This window comes from Cordyceps javanica, chromosome 2 (genome assembly GCF_051103115.1).
Source record: "Cordyceps javanica chromosome 2, complete sequence".
Lineage (NCBI taxonomy): Eukaryota > Fungi > Ascomycota > Sordariomycetes > Hypocreales > Cordycipitaceae > Cordyceps > Cordyceps javanica.
In genome coordinates this window covers 1,627,501-1,645,110 of record NC_139296.1, presented here as the reverse complement: position 1 = coordinate 1,645,110, position 17,610 = coordinate 1,627,501, and the positions used below count along the sequence as shown (strand labels likewise).

Below are 17,610 nucleotides of genomic sequence, written 5' to 3'. Positions count from 1 at the left end.
TCCTTGCAGACTGCATTGTATGATATAGTTGACGGATGGGGCCCTGCTTCCCGCTTGGTGTAAGGAATGTGGGATATTAATGACAATTGACGACCAATACCTAGCAAAGTTTTACCATTTATTTTCTTATTTATCTTGTTTATCTTTTTTTTCCTTTTCTTCTTGTACATTAATGCTTGAAGACTTGTTATCATTAACATGTAGCCCGCCTTCGATTCAAACGGGTATACAGTCTGCTGGCACCACGCCACTGCCGAAGATGCGGTCTACGCGTGTTTTGCGCTCCCAGACGACACGGCCGTCACTGCGCCGCTTAAAGTAGAGGATGCGGTGCTGTGGAATAAACTCCTCGTCCGTCTGCTCCGTCTTCCACTGCGCGAGCGCCTTCTCTTGCGCTCCCGCAAAGCGGTCCTCGAAGCCGACGATGAAGTCGGCGGCGTCCAACGCGGTGTCCCAGCGGAGCCGGTGGAGGACGTCAGACGCCGGCCGGAACCGGCCCATTCCCTCGGGTTTGGCGGATGTGGGCACGTTGAGCTTCACCGGGCGCGCCGCGGCGGCGGACCGTCGCAATTTGGCGCGCGATGAGCCCGCTTCTTCGTCGTTACTGTTGCTGGCGTCCTGATCCCCGTCCTCGTCTTCGTCTTCGCTATCGTCGTCCTCGTCTTCGAAATCATCGAATATGGTGTCGGCGGCGTCGAGGTATCCCGGATCGAGAGCCGCCGAGGCAACGTCGGCGGTGTTGACGACGCCAGCGGCCATCCAGCACGAAGAGGCATCGTAGTACCTGGCGTCACCACGCATTCGAGTTTCAAAGTCACGTAGCAGGCCGTCGAGGGCCATCTTGGTCGCCTTGGTGTTGTCTTTGGCACGACCACCGTCGTCTTCGTTCCACGCTAGGCCGATGAGATAGAAACCTTGGTACTCTGAGTCCGTAGACGTTTCGGTAATGGGCGCGTCGACGAAGCGCCCGGGCCATAACCGCGGTATCAGGGCTGGTGCTTTCCTATTCATATCTTATCACAGATAATTAGCGAGATGATCCGCTGTCAAGTTATCTGTGGTTGTGTCAGTCCTTACCAACGAGAATCGCAACGCAGCGCGACTCCAGCCAACCTAAGAATTTTCGGCCGCTCGAGGGAGACGATCCCCAGAAACGCGCGTCAATCTTCACATAACTCTTGAAGCTCTGGAGAAAGTCTTGCACTCCCGTGGCGCCGCCGCTGCCGCCTACAGTGTCTAGAATCGTATCCCACGTTGATCCTGGATGGAATAAAAGAGAGTTTGTCTTGGAAATCTCGGCGGCGATGGACTTGACGGTAGGCGTCGAGGCGATCATGGCGGTATTGAGAGCCGGAGCATGCCAGCCCAGGAGGCAGAAAGGCTCCCGGGACGTACGGTGATAGCGTAGCTCCTTGTGAAAGAATGGATCCAGCACAACCTGCGTCTCCCAGTCGAAAGTGGCATAATGACTGAAGAATGTTGCGAGGATATCCGTCGTGGACACGGACCCCGGGAGCGTGGCCAACTGCTTGCAGATGGGGACGAGAAGAACAGTAATATGGATGCCACCCAAGAGACCAAATTTGGCACCATAGATGCCTCGCGAATTTGCCCAAGCCTTGATAAGAAGGAAAGCAACTCGGAACTTGGCAAGGTCAGGGATAGAACGCAGCAGGTAGTACATGTCTCGGGCGGGCTTCAGCTTCGCCAGAGTCTGCACTGGGAGAGAGAATTCCTGATGAGTAGATGGCAAATTCATCACGCCGGGGAACCTGTCAACAGTTAGTTTGGATTAGACAGGATATATTCAGAACAAATTTACTTCTCGACAAGCGAAGTGGCAGCGCAGTACTGGAGATCAAACTTGATACCAAGGATCTGCAGCTCCAGCATCGTGCCAGTGTTGGCCAACACCTTTCTCAACACCCGGACCCCTAGGTCTGAAGCTTTTCTCAGACGCTGAAGGGCCATGCGAAAAAATGTCTTGGAGCTAATGGTTCCGATGCAAAGGCAGTCGACATCGGAGGAGCTCATCCAGACACCAAGACCGAATGAGCCGACCGGAACAAGGACGAGGCCTACAGGCGTTCGACCCTCCTGTTCCGGCCTGTTTTGATCAATCCCTAGTAGGACGCTCTCCAAAAGTGAAATCGCCTGCTTTCTAACCGCTTCGTCGTCTTCAGAAGGCAGATAGCCGCGAGTTAGTAATGTCTGCTTGAGATCCTCAAATCCGCCCAGAGAGACTGGCGCTTCGGTCAGCTCGATGGGCTTCGCACGATCCAGAATCCCACTGGTCACAACACCAGTCCCGGCCGTCTCGGTGAAGAGGCAGCGGATACCCCAATGATCACTGGCATGAACCCGGCTCTCATCAGCTATCTGCGTGATCAACTCCTTGCCAAACATGTTGAAGGCAACAGGTTGCAGAGGAAGCCGCGCATTGCACAAAATGCGGTCGTAGCGCTGAGGTCGCTTGTCGGCTCCTCCCCCGACCAGCTTTTCGGCAAGCTTGTTTTCGAGCGGATTGAATGTAGCGCCCTGTTCTCCCTCGTAGAGGTCCATGACAGCCTCGTTGGCCAAAGCTACTTCGGATGATTCACCGGCCGCAATTTTCGTCGCTAGCCACACATCGTGAAATTCGGTGTTGGACAGCATATCGTGGATATCCTCCAGACATTGCTTGCCATTTGAGGAGAGAGCGCCACTTCTTTGAGACATGTCGATGGCGTAAGAAGAAGTGGTGACGTTGAAATCGCCGGCGATTATGCATGGGTTCTTGCCGTGCCGCTCGGCAAGATGCCGCTGCAGGCGCAAGACTTCAACCTTTTTGGATGAGAGTGCGCCGTCTGTCAGACCTTGACTAAAGTGACAGCCGGCAACGACAAGTGGTTCGCTGTTGGGATGGAACGAGACGGTGGGAAATGTCGCCACTGCAGATCCTTTGTGTCGCCGTTGGAGCGGAAGATACTCCCACGAAATGGGAAACTTGCTCAGAATCACGATATTGAGAAGGCTGGGAAGAGGGCCAATTTCAGGCTGATCAGGCGGACCATGTGTGCTATAGGGGTACTTGGCGCAAATGTCGTCGTCGTGGAGGAGATCTGGGAGAAAGTGGTCCGACACCTCCTGTAGAACGACAACATCGGCTGCGGCACGTCGAGATAGGAGATTGGATATGAGAGTTGAGTTTCTGGACTTATCCGGCGGCCAGTTGAACTCAGAAAGAACATTATAAGATGCAACAATCAGGCTGCTGAGGACATTCGTACCCGGCTCTAGAGACGAACTGTCAAACGTTTCCCACGTCTCCGCTTGCGAGTCAAAGTGGTAGGCAGGCTGCGAGTACGCCTTGGGGGCCTGCGAGTGGTCGTTCTTGTCCGTCGCCAGAACTTCATCTTGGGGAAGCGTAAGCTCGGTCAAATTTTTCGATTCAATGTCAATGAGCCTCCAGAGCTTCATTCGTCGCAGTCCGTCTACAGGCCCGGGACTTGTGTCGCGAACCTTGATGGCGAGTTGCGCCACGTCCCAGGAGATGGGTGTTAGCAGGCGGGCTTTGTGCAGAAGAAACTTGTGTGTATCTGAGCCTGCATCCTCGGTCTGACCAACAGTCAGGTGAGGATGGTAACTACTCTGTGCCTGCCAGCCTATTGCAGAGCGCACTTGGTTCACAAGCCCGTGTAAGTTGGTCGTTGCTCTACTATCCGGCTTCAGGTACAGAGTATTGTGTTTGTCGTGGATGAACGCATCCGCCTCTGTAATGGATACCCTGCGTGGTATGAGACTGGACAGATCGAGCTGACGGAGAATTTCAGCAGCGTCCGCGACAACATCGGGATGCACAAAGGGATAGACGAGGTTGATGTGTGGCGGCCACTTGGCATATGCCTTGTCGTTCAGACTGCGTAGCCGGTTGATGGCTGGCCAGAGGCTTTGAGGAGGAATGATGCACAGCGCTGTATCGTATGATGGAGCGCTGAAAGTAGATTGTGAATTTGAGCCTGCTGTCGAGTCCATGATTATATGATAATAGAGATGCTGAATATATATGAGAGTGAAGAAGATGGAGGAAGTGAGGAAGTTGCAGCAATGCTCGCTAAAGGCCACAGAACGCTCAATATGCAGGATAGGAGCACCGAGGTAAAAAGGAAATATCTGTATGTATATATAGTTCTGTCAACAGCAAGAAGAAGCAAGGCAAGATAGGCGTAGTGTTTAAATAGCGAAAAAAGAGGCGAGTCAACACCTGTGGTCTGTCTAGTGGTTCGACCTGCGGTGATCTCCACTAGTGAGTCACGCCTTGCAGCGCAAGCAGCGTTTGGGGAGGGCTGTGTCTGAATTAATGCAAGGCTGAAAATGTAAAAAGAGGGCCATTTTGACTCATAGAATAAGGCAGGAATGGTTTCTGGTATAAGATCGATCGTTGTTCTAGTTGAAAGAAGAAAATCAACTTACTGACTACCTGGGTATTGAATATGACCTGAAAGTGGTTGCAGACGGCTCGGCTGATGGGTCACGAGGTGGTCACAACATGGGCCAATAAAACAGCATGGTTTAGCATCTTTCTTTCAGTTCAGCTTACTATCCAAAAACTCGGAATACAATGAAACTGTCGTCCCCTTCCCGGGGCAGACACCCGTGTACCTATCCAATCGGTTTGGGCAGCGCCGCCGAAAAGAGGCGCGAAAAGACACTTCTGCTTCTTCTTCCTCTTGTTCCTCCTCTCCTAAACATCGATACTCGTATTTTTTTCTTTCTGTCCGTCTAGTGGATGTCGCATAGCACAAGCGCAGGGGAGACTAGGCCAACCAAGATCCAACACAATAAAAAAACACGCGAAAGGGCCTATCCGCACTGTGAAATCATGATGCAAAAGTCTATGCTTGGACAAGAAGAAGAAAAAAAAAGGAAAACTCAAAGGACTAGCAAAGAAGACAGCCCAAACAAAGTAAATGGGCAAGAATAAATATGTCGTGTGATGTAGTTTACAGCTTGGCCTTGGGGGCCTCGAGGGTAGGGGTAAGAAGTTCGCGCATGTCGGAGGCGGCCTCGTTTAGGTAGAAGCTCATACGGTCGCTGCCGAGGCCCTTGGAGACAATGTTAAAGTTGATGCTGTCACGCAGTCAGTACTTTTGATTCGAAGAACGCTCTGATACGAGGTTGAAAACTCACCTGTCCTCGTTGATCATGTACGCGATACCGAATCCGCCATCAATAACCTGGCTCCATCCGTATCCGTTGAAGTACTCGGAGCTCAGCTGGGAGGAGGAAATGTACCAGGAGCTGGAGTAAGCGTAAGCCGAATCCTTGTAGATGGCGGGGACCTCCTGGCCGGGCTCGAGGAGCTTCTTGAGGCCAAAGAGGTGGCGGTCGACACCCTTGCCGTCCGAGGCGGCGGTAATGTACTCGAGGTGGCCCTTGATGGCCTTGTGGAAGAGCTCAACCTTGGTCTTGTCGTCAATGGAGGCGTCGGCCATGGCCTTGCACCAGTTGGCCGAGTCCTCGGAAAGGGTACGGCAGGTTTCGGTGCGGCCGAGCTGGAAGCGACGGGTGGCGGCGGACTCGTAGGTGGGACGGTTCTTGCCGTACATCTTGAAGTAGGCGTACTGGATGAGCATCTGGACGTAGGCGTCGGGAGAGCACTTGAATCTCTTGATGAGGCCCTTGCCGTAGCCTTGGAAGGCCTGGACGGCGAGCTGGTGCTCGCCGATGACGCGCTTGAAGTCGGCCACGGCGCGGTCAATCTCGGTCTGCACGGCCGGGGTGATCTCGAAGCGGAGAACCTGGGGTTCGGGCAGGTCGGAGCGAATGGGGGCCTCGGAGAGATCGAGTTTGTTGTTGAAAATGAGGTCGCCGACGTAGTCGTTGAGTCGGTGGGTGGGTGTACCGTCCATCATGGAGTGCTCACCCATGAAGCCCGAGGTGCCGTTGTCGTTGATGATGAACTGGAGGGGCTTGTCGTACCAACGATTGGCGCCGTCGCCGTGCCAGTAAGCGTGAGCGCGCTCCTCGAGGGTGACAGGGGACGCGTCGTCGAGGCAGACGACAAAGGAGGAGGCCTCGATAGCCTCGAGAACGGCCTTGTTCTTGGGGCTGGCATCGAGGAGGACCGCGCGAGCATCGGTCCAAACGTCACGGTTCTCCGAGGTCAAGGCACCGACGGGAGGGACATACTGGGCAGTCTCGTAGATGCGGCGGAACTGGTGCTCGAGCTCAGAGGCGTTGAGCTGCTTGCCGTTGACCTCGTGGAGGACCTTGAAGAACTGGTTCTTGCGGACGACAACAATGTGCTTGTTGGCGTCGGCGGAGTACTTCTGGGGGTAGTCAGCTGGGCGGGCAGCAACGCGCGAGCAGTTGAACATCCACTTGTAGCTGTCCATGCAGATGGGCAGCTTCTTCATGTACTCGGGCTCGAGGGAGCCCTGGTCGACCATCTTCTTGAACTCGAGGACGGCGGAAGAGATGGCGGCGGCGCGCTTGGAAGGGTCACGGCGCTTGCGGTCATCGCGGTGGGAGTAGAAGTAGCTGACGTAGGGGACAACGGGGTCGCGGTAGGTGAGGTAGGCCGCGTCGTTCCACCACTCGTAGATCCAGTTTTTGGTCTTGGGGTCGGCGGCCTTGGCCTGAAGCTTCTCCTGGAGTTTGCTGCCGACGCCGCCGGGCTGGACAAACTCTTGGACGGCGGCCTCGGTCTTCTTGAGCTCGGCGGGCGTGAGCAGCGGGCGCAAGCTCTTGAGGTATCTGGTGGCGGTTTCCTCCAGCGTGGGGACCGGGAGGCGGGGCAGCGAGTCTTGGAATCGCAGCATGGCGCCCTTGGAGGCGTCCTCGACGTAGCCTGCAGGTAGGGGTGAGCTGACGAAATGGGTGTAGGAGCGATTGGACATTGTTTATACATACCTTGGGGCAGAGAGTGCTTTCCTCGGGCCATTGTGAGAGTCTGTTTGGTATGGGTAAGATGGACGGTCAGCAGCTGACAGAGATGGTGGTGGTGTTGAGGGAGGAAGACTGTTGTTTGTAGTCTGCGCACACAACAGCTAATGCAATGCCGAGTCTCGTTCAAGTATGAAAAACGGTGGTGGGATTGAAGAGAACAAGTTTGGCTAGCATGTAACCGAGCGGACGCGCGCTGGCGGGCAAAGAGAGAGAGGGCAATGAGATGTACGAACCGTGGGTGTAGTGGCTAGTCTGCGGAAGCTGTTCCTCAATCCTTGCGAGCGGATAGAAGTCAACATGGCCAATGGCTTTCACGTCTTGGGGAAAGGAAAGAGAGGGTAAAAAAAAAGAGAGAGAGAGAAGAGGAGGAGTGGTGGCCTAGGCTCTGGGGAAGGGAGGGATTTGAATCTCGTGCTTGGAGCGAATCTCCGGTTGACCTGTGACGGAGAGTTTGAGCTTTGGCAGCCGGCGCGAAGAGCCACATGCCGGGGGTGCGCGCGCTGCAGAAGGGGACCTTTTTACTTTTTTAGCGGTCGATTGGCCCGTGGCTACCGGAGAGACCCATCTGTACCGTGTACTGGTACTGCTCATTTTTTGGCTGTGCCGGCCAGCTCCATCGACAACCGAGGTCAAGCTGCCTTTCCGAAACTCGGGGGTACTTGTTTGGTGGTGCAGCCTCGCTGCGGCCCAGGTGTACCTGGCGACGGCCGCACGCGCGCACCACCGAGGCCCAGCCGCCCGTTGGCAAACTTGTACCTACTACACAGTAACTTACTGAGTTAGTACGAGGTGGTTAACGGATTACTGGTACTCCGTACAGGGCATCCGTTCCACCAAGACGCCCAAAAAACCCCCATAACTCCCCCATAACTTGACCCCCAGGCCCCCCGGCGTGCTCCGCAGCGTGTCCACTTCCTCTCACCCGGACACCATCGAGGTACGGGAGTTGGGGAACAGGAGCAAGAGTATGTACCCATCCATCCATCCATCCACCACACACAACCGACCTGTTTGACGTTGCAGAGAACATCTCCACCCATCCATCACTACACCACCATACTCAGTAACTGTTCCGATCCTTCGTTTCAACAATACCATTACCTCATTTTTAATAACGCCCAGCGCAATGCTTCGACCCTTGGGTCCCCATCATCACCACCATCGCATCTCGCCGCTCGACCCCCCTCCACGGCTCGCCTTCGCAACCATCATTTCACCAATTCCCATTCATCCGTAATACTGACACATTCTTGCTCATAACAACAACCCTAACTGGCTGCCTACCCGGACACCTTCTCAGAGACCCAGCCACCTACGCAGCATCCAGCTGTCGGCTCAGCTCGCCCGTCTTTACGACATTCAAACGCGACAGTCAATCATTTCCACCGTTTCTAGCAAATCCGAATTTCATTTCATTTGAGCCCAGAAAACTCCAGTACCAGTACTACTACATGTAAAATAAACAAGCTTACGCGCCATCATGGCATAACTCTCTGCCCCAGCTTTCCACCCTTCCATCCGGCAGATATATCCTGTTGCTGCCCAGCATCCGGCACGTATCAATCTTCTTCACTTGAACCAAAGCCTCCCAGTAAACTTTGTCCACCTCCTCACAAATACCTTGTAAACCCAGACGCCACTCCTTGGTATTATTTTGCATTGTCATAACTATTACGCCTCGAATGACTTGACTGCGCCCTCCGCACTCGGCGCCTGCATACCGGCCCCGGCCGCCACCGCCTGGAACCCAAGCGAGTCGCCCTCCCGCACCGCATCTTGCGCTTGGCGCACGGCTAGCTCGCCCCCGGCTTCCGCCGCCGCCTTGAGGCCGTCCTGCACTTCCCGCACACGCTTGCGGAATGCGAGACGGTCCAGGAATAGTTGTTGGCGGCCCCGCTCAAGTTCTCGGCGCTCCTCACGGAGCACAGCCTCCAGCTCGCCAAAGTACTTGAGCTTCAGCTCAAGCTTTTGCAGCATCACGTTCGTCGCCGCAGATACCAGGCGCGTCATCTCGCGCTCCTCGTGAGATGCAAATGCCGCCGCACGCGCACCCATGGAGGCCAGTGGAATAGATGCCAGCTCGGCGCTCTTCGACTGCTTGGAGCTCTGCTCCTCCTTCCGGACATCGAGATCCATAGAATCGCTCTTCTCCTTGTCATCGCCAGCCTCGGCACTGCCTCCATTTGTCGTAGTCTTGCTGCCATCCAGCTGCTTGCGCAGATTGCGCTTCAGAGCCTCGGCAGACTTGTTAGCAGCAGCAGCAGTGCTGGCAGGGTCAGCAAGACTGGCGAGGAAGCCAACCACCGACATGACAGGGTTGTCGACTTGGCTGAAAGGTAGTTGACCACCTTGCGTTCCCAAAAGAGAGAGACCGGCTGGTGCATTGACTTGGGTTTCCGCGTCGAGGTACTTCTCCTCAATATCCAACTGCAGGAATTGTAGTACGCATTCTTCGCGTGTCCGGGTACCAACGTGCTCGGCAATCTCGCCCCAGTCGTCGTCAAATCGCTCGAGCCCTTCCAGGAGCCTCAGGATCTCGGCGTCGGTCCATGGCGCATCGCGATCAATCGTCGCAGTGTACGTGGGGTTCTCCACCTTGGCGTACATGCTGGCGGTGTGGTTGGCGGGAAGTCGGCCCTCGGTGAAGCAGTTCGGGCACAGATCAAACTTGCCCTTTGTGCTGGCATCCGTCTGGTTGCTGTGGTAGTAGACGCGGGTGCAGTCGTTTCCGCACTGGTGGCAGTTGACCTTGGCGATCGGTGTCTTGGTGAGGTCTGGCGAGCCGGCCACGCCATTTGTGGCAGCAGATTCGCCGTTGGCGCCAGTCTCGGTCTTGCTCACTGTAGAACCCTTGGCATTGGCTTCGTAGATGTTGCGTCCAATCTCCAGGTTGAGATCGCCCTTCGCGGGCGGAGCCGCGGTTGCCTTGCTCTCAGTGTCGGCGTTTTTCTTGCCCTCGAGAACAATAGGATCAGCGGACGGCTGCCAGGGCTGCAGACCACGAGGTGTGTCGCAGATGATCTTGAAGTGGCCAGTAAAAGGCGGACCAACAGGAGATGGGCGCTGCTCAGCATCGACCTATTTTTCAACAATCAGACACGTCTGTCATGTATGTAAACTGTAATCCGTACCTGGTAATTGATTAATCCCCACTGCTCGAGGAAGGCATGTACGCGCATAATGGCGCAGACGTCGCCGGCCAAGTTTCTGCGGCAGGCGGTGACAGTGAGATATTCAACGGGGTTCAGGCGATAAGTATTAATCATGAAATCACGGTAGTCTTTATACACAGCCGGAGTTTTGCTTCGGTTGCGATTGTTGAAGAACTCGGCCATAGCCTTGCGCTCGATTTCGTGGACAGCGTTCATGTCGAACCATGTTGAGTAGCTAGGAAGAACGATGGCGTGAGCCTGCGAGATGAGGTGATCACGAGCTGCAGACTCGATCGTCTCCTTCGACTTGGTCTCTTGTCCTTCGGCGTCAGCAGTAGTAGCTCCAGCCTCACCACCCTCTTTAGCCTCCGTTGGCGCGTCGCCCATTTCCTCGTCGGGCTGAGTAGTGGTGGCCGCTGGGACTGCAGGCGTATCGTGCGGGTTCCCGGACGAGGCACCAGGATTCGGCGTGGAGCTATCCTGCTTGATGGTAGCTTCTTGCGCGCCAGTCTCTGACATTTGCACGTCTGCTAGATGAATGATGGCGTTAGTTCGATACACGCATCCCTACGCGAGATTGAACAGTGGCTCGGTACCTTGACCAGCACCTGCAGCGTTCTCTCCTTCCAGAGGAGGCTGTGCAAGGATGGCGTTGCCGTTGGGGGATTCCCCATTGCTGGGCGAACCAAACACCGCGGCGCCTTCCATGGTTGTGAGATGGAAACGGTTTGTCGCAAAGGAGCTCTCGTTGCGGGTCAGGTAGAGAAACGGACAGGCAGGAAACGTCGCGTCGCGTAGCGTCCAACTTGTCGGAAATATCACCAACACAGGCAGGACAGCACGGCGGCGATGCAAATGGAACCTATAATTGCGATTGGCGCTGCGAAACCGATGAGATGCGCTGGCTAGCGTCGCGTCGTGATGGGAAATTTTGGCGCGACGAGATCGTGGTGCATGGCGACGACCATACAAGCTGGCCGATGCTGCAAGCAGGGGGAGATTTCGTCACGTGGCTTGCCAATTGTACCTTGTCACGTGCACTGGTGCTCTGGGTGCGTGGCGGAAGGACTCGGATTTGCGTACACGTGACTCGCCGTTCTCTCCGCCGGTTCGCGGTAGCTGCGCGCGCATGCTCGGCCCGCTGCCAGCCGGGCGGCCTTTGACTTAAACAGCTCTTGGGTGACGCTGCCGCTGCATCCCCAAGACAAACCCACCACGGACCTTTAACAATGTTTTCCGCCGCCCGACGAGCTGTGGCCCGACCTGCTACGGCAGCCATTGGCCGAGTTACACTCAATGCCTACGCCCACCAACGTTTGCTCTCTGCCCTTGCAATTTTAGAACAGCGTGAGGGCCAGCTTAGCGCTGGTTCTTTGAGCGCCGTGACTGCGGCCAAGGCTATCGGCGGAAGCGTTCATGGCTTCTTGGCTGGTGCCAGTGTTAAGAGTGCCGCTGAGCAAGCTGCCAAGGTTGACGGCATCGACAAGATTATTACCGTCGACAATGCGGCTTACGAAAAGGTGCGGATTCTCTTCATGGGCATTTGCGGGTTGGGGAAGTTGACACTTACAATCGCAGGGCCTTCCCGAGAACTATGCTCCTCTGCTCATCGAAAACATCAAGAAGGGGGGCTACACGCACGTCATTGCCGCCAATTCGGCTTTCGCCAAGAGTGTTCTGCCTCGCGTCTCTGCCCTGCTCGACTCTCAACAAATCTCCGATGTCACTGCTATTCAGGATGAAAAGACCTTTGTCCGCCCCATCTATGCCGGCAACGCCATTGCCACCGTCGAGTCTGCCGATGACATAAAGATTCTGACCGTCCGAGGCACCGCCTTTGCTGCCGCCGCCCCTGGCTCCGGCTCTGCTGCCATCGAGGAGGGTGCCGATCCCAAGGCCGAAGCTACCGCCGAATGGGTTTCGGAAGACCTCGCCAAGTCCGACCGCCCTGATCTCGCTACGGCTAACAAGGTTGTCTCTGGCGGCCGTGGTCTCAAGTCCAAGGAGGAGTTCGACAAGATAATGCTGCCCCTCGCTGACGCACTGGGCGCAGCCGTTGGTGCCTCCCGTGCCGCTGTCGACAGTGGCTATGCCGACAACAGTCTTCAGGTCGGCCAGACTGGCAAAGTTGTCGCTCCTGAGATGTATCTTGCTGTCGGAATCTCTGGTGCCATCCAGCACCTTGCTGGTATGAAGGACAGCAAGGTCATTGCCGCCATCAACAAGGATGCCGATGCCCCCATTTTCCAGGTTGCCGATGTCGGTCTGGTAGGGGACTTGTTCGAGAAGGTACCCGAGCTTACTGAGAAGGTGAAGAGCTCGTAGAGTTATATGATACAGCAATGTAAAAGCGTTCTATGATACAATTGTTTGGAGTCTTGTTCAGCTGATGACTGACAGCATCTGCGTCGTGCTAGTGAACTTTTCTCTCTCCTTGCCCTTCAACTTGCCCTTTTCCTTCTCAACTTTGTCTATTTGTCGCCAGTTATCCCACATAATTGCTTTATCTGCGTTGATAGTACCCGTCTCGCCGCGGATGCCATCCCACCCCTCAGCTTTCTCTCCAGATTGTAAGAAAGCCGCACCTCCGAGCCAATCATTTACAATCGCATCGCCTGTGGCGAACGCATCATTCATCGTAGATGCGATTACTCCTGTCGGGCCAAGCTTGACCCAGCCAGCACAATAGAGACCAGGGACCTGCTGCTTGACCACTTGAGTATCGCTGTCCGAGACAAGCCGTGTGACCCGGCCAAGGCCGTCGTTATCAACGACACCACGGCGTTCGTCGAATTGGATTCCTGCCCCTGCAAAGCCGTGTAAGGCCGCAGACTTGTACCCGACAGAACGGAACACTATATCTGACGGCAGAATAGTAGTTTCGCCGGTTGGCTTCACTCTCGACTTGGGATCAAATACAGACTCCAGCTGTGTTATGTCAAATTCGGTACCGGCAACTCGAGTCGCGTCTTGTGCATGAGCCAAAAAGTGCTTGGGAGACAGGCAGCTATCAAGAGACCAGGACGACGGTGTATCGCTAGGGTTCGTAGTCGTGCCCTTGACGACGACTTCCATCAGTCGCTTTTGAGCTCTGGGGAGTGATTTGAGGTCCTCTGGTAACAATGCTCTATTCACCGGATGGAACGCGACTTTTGGGAGCTTCATTAGCTCTCGTACTTCTTTGATGGTAAACGCTGCCTGTGAGCGGTGTTAACATGAACAAGGCTTCTGCCAATATTGTCACTTATCTATCCATACCTGCATTGGGCCACGGCGCCCAACAACATGCACTCTCTTGATCTTACTTTGCGCAAGTCGTTCGAGTGCATGTTCCGTTATATCGGTTTTTCGAAGCACATCGACATCTTCTAGCAGCATCCGTGCTACGTCAAGTGCGACATTGCCTTGGCCAATGACGACGGCTTCGTCACCATCAAGATTTGGTTCGAGACCAGCACAGTCTGGCAGGCCGTTGTACCATCCAACAAACTGTCTAGCAGAATAAATGCCTTTGAGAGTAGATTCTCCCGGAATCCCGAGCTTCTTGTCTTCAGAGGCGCCGTAGGCGAGTAGTACGGAGTCATAGTTGCGCATGAGTTGTTGCAACTCGATCCGGCATTGATCTGGCGATGCTGGCTTGGAAGTCGACCCTACAGCAACATTGCCGAGAAATCTAAATGTTGGAGATGAGGCAATCTCTTCAAATTTGTCTTGGCAGTTCTGCAGATGCACATAAGGATGCTGTCCATGTACGGGTGCATAGTTGGCGTCGCACACTCACCTTGACTTCCGGATGATCAGGGGCCACACCGTGGCGAACCAGGCCGAATGGCACAGGCAGTGCTTCGTACATGTCGACTTGCGCATTTGGGACTCTGTTCATTACCCTATAGGCCGTATAAAATCCAGCAGGTCCGGATCCTACTACAGCAAGTCGAAAGGCAGCGTCGGCCGACCGCGGCGCGAGGCTCGAGGCATGTCGCGGGAAGGCGCAACAGCGGAAACGCAGGCGCGCAGAGCGCCATATCTGCTTCGAATTCATTCTGGTTACCTGGTAATCGCAAGCTCCATGATTGGATGCTGTAAGACCGCGTTTCTAGCTATCATACGAGGGCGGATTTAATTCCTTCTCGCCGAGCATTTTCCATTTGAATAGCGAGTTTAGTGCATTAGGTAAGCTCAAAGGCTGGACACCACAGCACGGCGATACGGCAAGGTATCTTTGGTCTAAAAAGATGGTCGGTTACTCATTCTCGATTCCTGTAAAATTCTCCATCCTATGAGAGTTTGAATGGATAAATTTTTTTGATCTGGAGTCCTAAATTCGCGTGAATGGAGAGGCCTACTATTGTATATACAAGTCGTTGGTGAGGTTCTCTCACCACAAGCTACTTACTAGCGGCTAGTCGGTCACCTAATAAGTGATTTTACAAAGAGCAAAGACTCTACCTACAGATTGAGTATTAAAATATAATCGACTCGGTTAGAAGCCTAGACGACCTGCACGATATTATGCACGATATTATGGTACCACGACAACATCGAAGCGAGCTTGATCAACCGTGGAGGTGGGTCGGCCTCGACGGAATTCGCTAGGCAAGGAACAGCAAAGTCGTGGCAGCTGAATACATTTCCTATCACTTCAGAACTCAGCCCATACAGCTCTACTAGTTACATGGGTGTCAATAACACTCACCTGATAAGAAAAAATCGGCTGTCGGCAACATGTTGATGCGAGTCGGACGCCCTAACAAAAGGCGAGGCGGCCCACCAGAGCTCACAGTCCGTAGGCGGCAAGCTGGCGTTGCTATGGAAACGGCCTCCACGACAACCGCCAGCCCCAAACCATCGCACGACGGAACCGTGGTTGCAGGCATGACGCTTTGACAAGAATCGCCGATGAATGGTTCACTTTGAGCGGCTAGCAAGACGGACGTCGCTATTGGAAGAGAAAGCGTTATTTGGCATAACCCCCGCCTATGAGCACTATTCTTAGAGAGTCAACCCATTCCAGCTCTCTTCCCTTAGCAAACATTCCAACGCTCGCCTGTTTCGCCTGCGCAGATTCCAAAGCCAGCAAATACTCAGCGCTATCGAGAGACAATCGAAAGAGCTGAACAAAGCCATTCAATCGGTTTCGGTTTTTTTGTCTCTTTGAACAATGGCGCCGGGTCAGCCCTACATGTACTCGGCAACGGCCAGCGACGACTCGCGCTTCCCGGCCTCAACATTTGACCCCAAGGCCATCACCCGTGCCAGTTGGGAGCCGAAGCCGAAGCGCAAGCCTCAGACCGGGCCATTGATCTCGCTCAACACACACCCTGAGTATGCTCATCTGAACCATTCGCCCGTAGTAACGGGGCGACATTGTGTATGCCGAGGTGACTAACCATTGGAACAGTGCCCACGAAGCTTTGCAGCAGCGATCCGAGTATAGACAACTAGGGAAGAAGACTGAAAAAGCAATCAAATGGGTTCGTGGTTGGCAGCTTCTATGCCGCATACTGGAATTCAATGGCGCCCTGGGCATCCTTGTCCTCATGATTCTGATTAGTCGCGTCAACGTCATTACAGCATGGATTATGCGCATTGTTGTGAGTGCTTCCGCTTTCGCCATCACGCAACTTTGTCAAGAAATCCCTAACAATATCACAGTCTGGCATTGCAGGTCTTCACAGTCTGTACGGAATCGTCCATCACTCTCGCTCCGCGACGTATAGAACTCCCGGGTCAACAGCGGCGTATCAACTGTTTGCAGGCATCTTTGATCTGACAATTACTTCCTTTTACGCATATGGGGCCTTCATGGCACACCGTGATTCAGCCTCATGGGAAACTTTGCTCAAGGACCAAAACCTGCTCGACTACTTCGTCCCTGCTGTGTACTACACTATCATCGGTGCTGGCGGACTGCACCTCATTTCATTCCTCACGTCCATGTGGCTTGCCATCACCTTCCAGCGGATCAGCGATATGCCGCCTGACATGAACCCGTTGGAGTCCAACCTGACGGCTCGTCCCTCGTTCCATAAGCGCAACAAGTCTTCTGTCACTACATATAGCTCCGACAACGAGAAGCGACTGTCCACGGCTCGCAGCGGGAAGCACCGGTCTGATGCTTCGTGGGACAGCTTCTCATACCCTCGCTCTGTCCCTTTTATGCACACCCGCACTCAATCGGAGGATACGCTTGTCAACAGTGAGCCCCGGCTCAACCTCCCGCAGAGACAGTACCAGATCCCGACTAAGAATATGGTGACCTACTCCCCCGCATCCATGGTCAGCAGCCGCATGTCAGCCCCGCGTTCTTCTAGAGGAAGCTATACGGAGATTGCGCTTGGTGACGCTAGTCCAGCCCGGCCGCAGTATGTCGCCAATCATGCGAACGCCAACAACTCCCGCGCACCCAAGTTCACTGAGACCTGGATGCCAACGGACTCGCTCATCTCGCGCACCAATCACCGTAACCGCGAGATGGCTGCCGCCAACACTTCGCGCCAGGCCCGTGGCTCCAAGTCGTACTCGGCGCTAGACCAGCGCTACAATGTCGACGCTGACGATTCTGGATCTGACTACGGTGACGATGAGAATGCTGACACCAACAGCGCCCACCGGGGTGTAAATGGTGGCCAGCATCCTAACCCTCTGGGCTCGAACCCTAGCCCTGTGTCCATCAGTGCGTCGACATTCGCTCGCCCTCAGACACGCGGTGGCCGCACCTCGCGTGGACCACCAATGGCGTGGACCGCCTCAAGGCTCTCCGCCAAGAGCGCTCTCTCCGAGATCAGCAGCAACGAGCGCCTGAACGAAGCTGCGCGAGGCCTGGCAGACCGCTCGCCATGGTCCAACAAGCCCGACCTACGCCCGCCGCCCGCCATCACCGGGGACGACTTTTACTCGCGCTCCTACGGCGAGCTGCGCCCCGCGACGCCCCCCGTCATGGTGGGCGACACGCGAAAGATCTCGTCGGGCAACGACTACCACACACTCGCGAAGACGGCCGAGCGTCGTCGCGTGAGCGGCAAAGTGGCGGAGGAAGGTCTTGCCGATGGCCGGTTCACGGTTGGCTACGCCAGTTGATGCAGCAGCAATGTTTTCTATGCTCCTCCTCCTCTTCTTGTTCTTCTTTCTGTGCAAGGAGGCTTTGAGGCAATTTCAAGCATGTGATAGAAGAAGCTGTTGGCGAGTCTCGTGTGAACTTTGGTTGAAACGGAACGAAATGATGACGGGACCAGGTCAAAGTTTCTGGAGAGAAAGGCGAGTACGGTGGGTATGGGAAGGCTTGCTTATTTGACGGCGCAGAGTGTATTTTCATGTGTTTATAGTTCGGGTTGCTTCTTCTGGTTTCATCTGGTGCATTTACTTTCTGGATTCGGGTCAAATGTGGAAGGATTTCATATAGTATAGAGAGACACTGTAAAAGCATAGTACGTTCATCTCTTGATGGGGGGGAGGGGGGGTTAACTCAGTTCAAGCTGGGTAGGTATATGGCAGGTAAACATAACGCAAATACATAAATGAACAAAGC

The 17,610-nt window shown here is 54.6% G+C and overlaps 6 protein-coding genes across 6 annotated transcripts; 2 read left to right on the top strand and 4 right to left on the bottom strand.

The window, feature by feature from the left end:
* Window positions 1–216: 216 nt before the first annotated feature.
* On the bottom strand, window positions 217–4,014 carry V2A60_002993 (uncharacterized protein; the record flags this gene model as incomplete). Its single annotated transcript, XM_083254337.1, has 3 exons — window positions 217–1,013; window positions 1,078–1,772; window positions 1,823–4,014. The coding sequence occupies 3 exons, from the start codon at window positions 4,012–4,014 to the stop codon at window positions 217–219; spliced, it is 3,684 nt and encodes a 1,227-aa protein (XP_083110463.1).
* Window positions 4,015–4,982: 968 nt separating this feature from the next.
* On the bottom strand, window positions 4,983–6,925 carry V2A60_002992 (carnitine O-acetyltransferase CAT2; the record flags this gene model as incomplete). The annotated part of the gene is made up of 3 exons (XM_083254336.1): window positions 4,983–5,109; window positions 5,170–6,832; window positions 6,895–6,925. 3 exons carry the CDS (start codon window positions 6,923–6,925, stop codon window positions 4,983–4,985), a joined length of 1,821 nt encoding a protein of 606 aa, XP_083110462.1.
* A 1,676-nt stretch (window positions 6,926–8,601) lies between these two features.
* Window positions 8,602–10,790, bottom strand: V2A60_002991 (SWIRM domain-containing protein; the record flags this gene model as incomplete). The annotated part of the gene is made up of 3 exons (XM_083254335.1): window positions 8,602–10,008; window positions 10,062–10,612; window positions 10,679–10,790. The coding sequence occupies 3 exons, from the start codon at window positions 10,788–10,790 to the stop codon at window positions 8,602–8,604; spliced, it is 2,070 nt and encodes a 689-aa protein (XP_083110461.1).
* Window positions 10,791–11,311: 521 nt separating this feature from the next.
* Window positions 11,312–12,407, top strand: V2A60_002990 (electron transfer flavoprotein subunit alpha/FixB family protein; the record flags this gene model as incomplete). The annotated part of the gene is made up of 2 exons (XM_083254334.1): window positions 11,312–11,602; window positions 11,661–12,407. 2 exons carry the CDS (start codon window positions 11,312–11,314, stop codon window positions 12,405–12,407), a joined length of 1,038 nt encoding a protein of 345 aa, XP_083110460.1.
* Window positions 12,408–12,464: 57 nt separating this feature from the next.
* Window positions 12,465–14,124, bottom strand: V2A60_002989 (NADPH-adrenodoxin reductase; the record flags this gene model as incomplete). The annotated part of the gene is made up of 3 exons (XM_083254333.1): window positions 12,465–13,280; window positions 13,341–13,802; window positions 13,864–14,124. The coding sequence occupies 3 exons, from the start codon at window positions 14,122–14,124 to the stop codon at window positions 12,465–12,467; spliced, it is 1,539 nt and encodes a 512-aa protein (XP_083110459.1).
* A 1,119-nt stretch (window positions 14,125–15,243) lies between these two features.
* On the top strand, window positions 15,244–17,162 carry V2A60_002988 (uncharacterized protein; the record flags this gene model as incomplete). Its single annotated transcript, XM_083254332.1, has 3 exons — window positions 15,244–15,407; window positions 15,484–15,676; window positions 15,738–17,162. 3 exons carry the CDS (start codon window positions 15,244–15,246, stop codon window positions 17,160–17,162), a joined length of 1,782 nt encoding a protein of 593 aa, XP_083110458.1.
* Window positions 17,163–17,610: the final 448 nt, after the last annotated feature.